This window comes from Terrapene carolina, unplaced genomic scaffold, assembly GCF_002925995.2.
Source record: "Terrapene carolina triunguis isolate 2854851 unplaced genomic scaffold, T_m_triunguis-2.0 Scaffold430, whole genome shotgun sequence".
NCBI lineage: Eukaryota > Metazoa > Chordata > Testudines > Emydidae > Terrapene > Terrapene triunguis.
Genome location: NW_020664781.1, coordinates 1,502,650 through 1,511,034, shown reverse-complemented (window position 1 = coordinate 1,511,034; position 8,385 = coordinate 1,502,650). Strand labels below are relative to the sequence as shown.

The following is an 8,385-nucleotide window of genomic DNA, read 5'->3' as shown; positions in this document are numbered from 1 at the left end:
TTAGAACAGGTTTGTCTTGAGGGCGTTGGGCTTCCTGTGGAAGGAGGAGAGGACGCCGGAGAAAGGTCCTGGCATGGCCTCGGCTGGCTGCCACGCCTTCAGGAGCTCCGCCGTGTTGGTGGCACCGTTGCTGGTGCTGACCCCTGGCCAGATGGGCGCCTTTAAGGACTGGGCGGTGTGGCTGGGTCCGAGGCCCTGACCCGTGCCGGGGCTGGGGCTCAGGCTGCTCCCAGGGCTGTTGAGGCTACCCGTGGTGGGCAGCGAAGCGGTGCTGTCCGGGGTGGGGCTACAGTTGGACTCCTTGGACTCGTCGTCTTCCGAAGAGGAGCGCGGGTCAGATTTCTTGTTGGCTGAGGAGCCGCCATTCACCCCCTTGGCATTTGCCGCCCGTTCTTGCTTGCGGAACTTGGCGCGTCGGTTCTGGAACCAAACCTGGATGGGGTGAGGGGTGGGACGGTGACCGGAAACGGGAGGGGGGGACAGAAAAACCAAGTCAAGCGAGGAAAGAGGGATCCACCCACAACCTAGTCAGCTGTCTCTTGAACGATGGAATCACAGTAAGGCTTAATAATGATTTCACTTGCACCTCTATGGCACCTTCCATCTGAGGATCTCCATCCAACCGCCTATACAAATCCCCACTTCTTGATCAGACTTCCCAAAGGCAGCAGGGCCCAGATCCTCAAAGGTATTTAAGCACCTAATCCCCATTGACATCACTTGGAGTTAGGTGCCCAAATACTGCAGTATATTGAAAACTGTATTAAAATGATAAGCTGGTACTTTAAATGCCCAGGGTGTTTTCCTGATCCTGATTGCAGGCTAGGGGGCTCTGCAGGGAAGCATGCAAGCTGGCTTAGCTAGCAGCAATCCATCTAGAATAAGGTGGGGTGAGTTGTGCCGCTGCCTCAGTGAGCAGCCTGCTTTCTCTCTCTCTTTCTCTTTGGTTCTTATGTCTTATCCTTCTGAATTCTAATTAATAAAGCAGTGTTATGTTGCAACCTCCCAGCCAAGGATTTAGGTTTTTCTCTAACTTCTCTGTTTGCGTGCCGTGAACATAACAAATGCCTCTCAGGATCTGGGACTCAGTTAATGGAGGTGCTCGGTGCATCTCAGGAAGGGACTGGTCACTTTTATTCTGGGCTCTAAAGCACCATGTGGTGCAATAGTGAGAGATCTTCATCGATGGTGTGATGGGCATTTCATTCAGTGCTGTCTTCTCTGAGGTGGGCTATGCATCGGGGCTGAGTTTAAAGGAGGGGGTTGAGTGGAGATTGGGTGGTTGTTGGCCACACAAGGCGATTGTATTCGCTGTTAAATTCTAGTCCTTTTTCTTTCGTGTTGGAAATTTACCAGCCATTCATTTCACGGACAGGCTGTTGGTTCTTTTATTATTATTATTATTATTGGCAGTGTTGCCAACTCTCATGATTTTCATAGAATCATAGAAATGTCAAGCGGGAAGGGACCTGGTGAAGTCATCAAGCCCAGCCCCCTGTGCCAAGTGGTTCTCAACCTGCGGCCCGCTTGTGGCCCAATCAGCACACAGCTGCGCCCATGTGACATCCTCAGGGCCATACAGGTGGTATATATATTGTGTGGACGTGGCCCACATAACTCAGAGAGAGCTGCATATGTGGCCCACAATGGCAAGTAGATTGAGAACCACGGGCCTAGGCTATCCCTGGCAGGTGTTTGTCCAACCTGGTCTTACAAACCTCCAATGATGGGGATTCCACAACCTCCCTTGGAAGCCTGTTCCAGAGACAATAACCCAGGTTCTCCTATTCATAGATTCATAGATTCTAGGACTGGAAGGGACCTCGAGAGGTCATCGAGTCCAGTCCCCTGTCCTCTTGACAGGACCAAATACTGTTTAGACCATCCCTGATAGACATTTATCTAACCTACTCTTAAATATCTCCAGAGATGGAGATTCCACAACCTCCCTAGGCAATTTATTCCAGTGTTTAACCCCCTGACAATTAGGAACTTTTTCCTAATGTCCAACCTAGACCTCCCTTGCTGCAGTTTAAGCCCATTGCTTCTTGTTCTATCCTTAGAGGCTAAGGTGAACAAGTTTTCTCCCTCCTCCTTATGACACCCTTTTAGATACCTGAAAACTGCTACCATGTCCCCTCTCAGTCTTCTCTTTTCCAAACTAAACAAACCCAATTCTTTCAGCCTTCCTTCATAGGTCATGTTCTCAAGACCTTTAATCATTCTTGTTGCTCTTCTCTGGACCCTCTCCAATTTCTCCACATCTTTCTTGAAATGCGTTGCCCAGAACTGGACACAATACTCCAGCTGAGGCCTAACCAGTTCAGAGTAGAGCGGAAGAATGACTTCTCGTGTCTTGCTCACAACACACCTGCTAATATTAGCTCACCTAAATCTCCCTGGCTGCAGGTTAAGCTGGTTGCGTCGGATTGTACAGTCAGTGGGCACAGAGAACAACCGACCACCGTCTTTTCTATAACAGCCGGGAACGTATTTTCTCCTGGGAGGGGAAATGACTTGTCCCCATTTCACAATAGCTGATTTTTTTCCCCTTAAAGCTACAGTTCCGGGACTCAGGCAATTGTGTGAGGATCTCAGCTTTCTTTTTAATAAGGCTAGGGAAGCTGCAGGCAAATAAGATCCCAATTAAAAAAAAAATTGAACAATTTGGGGGCCTACTGTCTGATTTTTGAAGGGTTGGGGGTGGCACGCCTGCATTTGTATTGCAATAGTGCCAAGAGCCAGGCGCTGGGTGCACCGATAACAAACGCACGTGCTCTGGCCCAAAAAGCTTTATGCTCTGGGCAGTCTTGTGGCATGGGGGGCTGGGGAGTTTTCGCTGCCCATGCACTGACTGCCAGTCCTGGAACCTATTTATTGGCCCTTTCCGCCTGAGCACCGGATTCTCCATTCACTGATGGAGTTTCCTGGATTTTCACCGGCGTCGCTGAGAGCAGAACTGGGCTCCGAGAAATGATCGTTACAGTTACAGCAACGAAAAGGCCTTTCCTTCCCCTGGCCTTTATTCTTAGTTATCAGTATGTTCCAGTAGCACCTGGAGCCGAGGCCAAGCCCCCTTGTGTAAAGCCCCACACCGTGTCCTTGTTCTGAAGCGCCCAGTGCCGCTCGCTCTCACCCCGTGTAAATCAGGAGTAACCCTGAACAGGAGGGGAGAATCGAGCCCTTTGTCTCCTGTCTCTGGCCCTGCCTGTCTCTCCTCCCCAGACCCAGTTTGATGCCCACCACTGAAAAAGAAAATCTCAATTTACTAGCATTTCTGCTCCTCCTTGTATTTCGCTGTGGCTTTTTTCCGTGGCTGGGTTAGCTGACTGTGTGCGGCTGTGGCTCCCTCTAGTGGTCGATCCAGGGGCAGACAAGAGGCGGCTACTCACAACCAGCAGCCCCTTCAGATCAACTGCTAAGGCTGGTGCTAAAGGCCCTGGGTCTGAGCCCTGCAGCGCCTGGCTGTAGTTTGTGCCACAGGGAGATTTGCACAGAGACAGGAGCTTTGCTTCCTGAGCCGTTTGTCTGCTCCTGCTGCTTATGCTGCAGCCACCGGGCTCGGGAACGGCGCAGCCACCTCACAGCGGAATTAGGAGCTCGCACGCAGCCTGTGATGGCTTCGGGTAGGGACTAGAGAGGGCTGCAGCTCTGGAGCCAGATTTGTTTGGGCTGAGTGACAAGAGGAGCTGGAGCTTGGCGCAGAGGTTCCCCGCCGCACGAGGCGAAGCGGAGTCGCCAACGACCAGCCCACTCAGAGCTCACAGGGCCCGCAGCCGGCGGGGCCGTTTCTCGGCAGCTGACCCCAGGGGAAATCGGCTCTAAGCCGGCCTGGCTCCTCCAGGCAGATCAGCCGCATGGCATCTGTGGGGTCTGCTGGCCCTAGGATGGGAGACGAGGGCAGGCAGCGATCGGCCAGGCCAGGCCTGCTGCTGTGACCCACTGTGATGCCGTTGTGCCCAAATGGCCACTGACGCTGGGTGTTTTACGAGACGGAATTTGCAAGGGGGGGGGGTTAACACACACCCCCTTCTGGTCCTAATTTGCATCACTCTTGGCAGTCTCAGCAGAGAGAGCCGGGACAAGGACTGGACGGGCACCGGGACCTGCTGGGACTGTCTAACCAGCTCCTGACGCCTAATTAAAGGTAGCGCTAAATGAGGAGCCTGCTGCCGGGGGCCCAGCGGCTTAGGGAATAAGCAGGAGTGTCAGGAGTTGTGGGGTCTGTTCCCAGCTGACCTGCCACATGACCCTGGCTACGTCCCTTGCCTTGCTGCTGCCTCAGTTTCCCCATCTGTCCAACGTGGCTCATGGGCCTTGTCACCTGGGTAAAGGGCTTTGAGTTCAGTGGACGAGGAGCGCTAACCTTAGTCTGGGTGTCCTCTGGGTAGTGCTTCGAGGGCACCTAGTGGGGGTGGAACCAGGGGCTGCTGCCCAGACGCAGGGCCCCTGCACGGTTGGGCCAACTCCTTTCCCCAGTGCTTTGTTCCCAGAAAAAATAAAAGGCAGCTCCTCGCCCCGGGAGCAAGCACTGCCAGAGACGAGCTCCTGATTCTCCTGCCTCCCTGGCTGCCTCTCAGATGCACTGAGCGAGACAGACCCGGGAGCACGGCCCCACGGCCCCTGCCTTCCCGCCAGCGACAAGCGGTTCTTTAAAGCCCCACTCACCTCCGAGGGACCTGCTGAACGGGCGTCTGAACGGGGCGGGGACCTGCTGTTGCACTGAAACACAGAGACCTTGTCTGTGCCAAACTCGGTCTGACGCCTTGGGACGGCTCAGTGCGGGATAATTCATAAGGGGGCTGAGGTCACATTGGGTTGATACCCCGAGTGTTCACGGGGCCGGAGCTGAGCCGTGACTTTGGGCCTGCTTCAGGAAGGGCTATGCCTTCAGAAATTCATTGCGTCTAAGCCCCGCATAGAGCCCAGGCCAGAGAACCAACCCCAGGGATTCTGGCACCAGGCCCACAACTTCGGCTGGAGCCAGAGCGTTGCTTTTAGAAAGACAGCCAGTCTCGATGTAAAGACGTCGGGGGATGGCGAATCCATCACATCCCTGGGCAAGTTGTTCTAATGGTTAATTACCCTCCTGGTGGAAAAACGGTCCACCCATTGCACGTTGTTCAGGAAAGCACGTGCTCCCCTGAACAGGGATATGCTCCTGAATTGGGGCCTTGAACTGCAGGCTACTAACTCGAGATGATTCTCTTCTGGAATCTTTGGGGCAGGACCAGGTCTTCCCATGTGTCTGTGCAGCGCCCGACCCAATGGGGCCCAGATCTGGCCAGCTATATGGCAGAGGTAAACCCAGGAGTCCTAACCACCAGTCCCCATGCTGCATAATGCTCCATCACTTCTAGTGACTTATACAGCTCAATCTGAGCAGCTGCTAAGTATTTATTCTCATATCCTCATATTCAGCTTCAGTATTTTGACGGGGTTACTGGCCTCATGGCTGGGGGGGAGCAATAGATGTGATCGCTCTCGATTTTCGCAAGGCTTTTGACACAGCCCCACGTGACAGTCTGGGCGGCAGACTAGAGAAATGTGGTTTAGATGGAATTATTTGGTGGTTGCACACGTGGGTGCAAAACCATATCCAAAGATAACCATATCCAAATCAATGGTTTTCTGTCAAACTGGGAGGCCGTATCAAGTAAGGGTCTGTCCTGGGTCAGGTGCTAGCCAATATTTTCATTAATGACGTGGATAATGGAGTGGAGAGGATGCTTATAAAATCGGTGGCTGACACCAAGCTGGGAGGTGGTGCCAGCGCTTTGGAGGACAGGGTTCGAATTCAAACTGACCTCCACACCTTGGTCTGCAATCGACCCGATGAAATTCAATAAAGACAAGTGCAAAGTACTACACTTAGGAAGGCAAAATCAAATGCGCCACTGCAAAATGGGAAGTAACTCGCTAGACAGCAGTAGTGCTGACAAAGATCACAGACTGAACACGAGCCAATGCCGTGATGCAGGTGCAAAAAGGCTGATCTCATGCTGGGGTGTGTTAACGGGAGTGTCCTATGTAAGACACATGTCCACTGAAGATCAGACAAAAAATAATGGACTTTAATCTGCAGCAAGGGAGATTTAGGTCAGATATTAGGAGAAACTTTGTAACTCTAAGAGTAGTGAAGCTCTGCAATAGGGAGGTTGTGGAGTCCCGGTCACTGGAGGTTTGTAAGACCAGGCTGGACAAACCTGTCTAGGTTTGCTTGGCCCTGCCTCAGAGCAGGGGACTAGATTAGGTGACTTCTCCAGATCCCTTCCAGCCCGACATTTCTGTGGCTCTACGATTATAAACCCAACCTGGGAGGTAGGGAAATCCCATTTGACAGGTGGGGAACTGGGACAGAGAGACCCCCAGCTGAGGAAAGCAATGCAGCATGTGCTTAACTTTAAGTAGATTTTAAGCCCCAATGAAGTGAATAGGACAGAGGTACCTGCTTAAAATTAAGAACCCGCTTAAGAGCTTTGTTGAATAGGGGCCCTAGACAAAGGAAGGGTGAAACAATGGTTAGCGCGTGCATCTGCATGCTAGGACTCCTGGAGTCTGTTCCTGGCATTGCCACTAACTCACTGTGTGAGCTGGACAAGTCACGGGCTTTCTCCTTGCCTCGGTTTCCCCATTTGCGCAACGGGGTGAGGACACTGTCCTACCTCCCAGGGCTGGTGTGACGCTTGACTCCCTCACGTCTGTAAGGCACTTTGAGATCCTTGCATGGAAGGTGCTCGATAAAAGGGTTATTAGTTATTTGTAATAATAAACGTAGGCTACTCTGCATTTCAGGGAAGCGCTGTGTCATGAATATCCAGCCACATCACGTCTAACTGCGCTGGGCGGAACTGGGCTTACCTGGACCCTGGCTTCAGTGAGGTCGATCTTCAGCGCCAGCTCCTCCCGGGTGTAGATGTCTGGATAGTGGGTCTCCGCAAAGACCCTCTCCAGCTCCTTCAGCTGGGAGCTGGTGAACGTGGTCCTGATCCTTCGCTGCTTTCTCTTCTCGTTGATGCCCGAGGGGTCCGAGAAGAACTTGTAGGGAACTGAAGGGGAGAGAGGGGGGAAGACAGGGGGAGAGCGTTACTTAGCAGGAAAATATGAGAGGGTCTGAGAGCAGAGAGTGCAGTTAAAGGGGGACTATATCTGTAGCTAGCTATAGATACCGGAAATGAATGGACTGTATCCAACTCCCACTGGCTTGGGTTCCTAACTCACTTAGGATATTCTGACACGACACTCCCAGCCTTAATACTGTTCAAGTATCAATAGTGCATTAGCTATTATTACATGATTCACTCTTGTTTAATTATTATGCATTTGACTCTTCATCACACCTATATTAGCTATGCTTCTGTGCGTTCTATTTTAATAATATTGCAGTTAGTGTTTATATTAAAGTATTAATATTGCACTAGCTAACAATGATTACGCTGCTGCCGGTTATTTGATTATGGTGCATATTTCGATGTGATCAGCGATGGCATTGCTAGTTATTGGTTTATAAATATTAAAGATGTTATTAATTGCTACCTCGCTATTATTTTTATGGTGGATCCATTTTTAATTAGCTAATTACTTTAAGAACTAAGTAGTCCATTATTATTATTATTGTTTGAATTGCTATTTCGTAGCGTACGGGCTAGTTATTTGGGTTATTATTAATTCATTAATATTTTAGTACATTTTTGCCTTTCAAAAGACTCCCCAATCGCTACAGCATCTGATGCGGCATCGCTAGCCCGGAGTCTTTATCTTTATGAAAAATATCCTCCAGGAATCGTTTTGGATCATGACCGCAGTATTTGTATAGGGGTAGAAAATGTCTTTGCTTCGTTGTCCGTGGGAAGGACTCGGCCGGAGGCAGCGGAGTTGAATTCGAATCCAGCTCTCGGAAATGCTCCGAAAGCCCCGCACCAAACGGAGACGGGAGCGAACGGTTTAAATGTCAAAATATTCTTGTTACGGGTCAGCCTCGCTAAAGCGAGACCGGTGACCGCTGCAACACGGTGTCTACAGTGTTGTAAACCGGGGAGCTGCCCCGGGACCGACACTGCGAAGTCAGGGCTATTCACAAGGCAAAAGACAGATCGCGGAGAAATACAATGAAATAGAAAAAAAAGGGAGGAAACTAATGACAATCACCAGCAACTGGGTCCAGAGAGAAAAAATTATTTAATACAGGTTCAGTCACTAAGCAGATTGATAGATTAGATGGAGTGCATGGAGAGAGATAGAGAGATAGATAAGGTGTATGGGGATAGATAGGTAGATAGATAGATGATAGATAAGGTGTATGGGGATAGATAGATAGATAGATAAGGTGTATGGGGATAGATAGATAGATAGATAGATAGATAAGGTGTATAGGGATAGATAGAT

At 50.7% G+C, this 8,385-nt stretch overlaps 1 protein-coding gene across 1 annotated transcript in view; it reads right to left on the bottom strand.

Moving 5' to 3' along the window:
- PHOX2A (paired like homeobox 2A) overlaps nucleotides 1-8,385 on the bottom strand; it is a 9,835-nt gene continuing 1,450 nt past the window's right edge. Inside the window, exons 2-3 of the mRNA XM_026658361.1 lie at nucleotides 6,862-7,049; nucleotides 1-432 (exon numbers count right to left, since the gene is read on the bottom strand). Coding sequence (XP_026514146.1) covers nucleotides 1-432; nucleotides 6,862-7,049 — 620 coding nt within the window. The remainder of the gene's footprint in view (nucleotides 433-6,861; nucleotides 7,050-8,385) is intronic.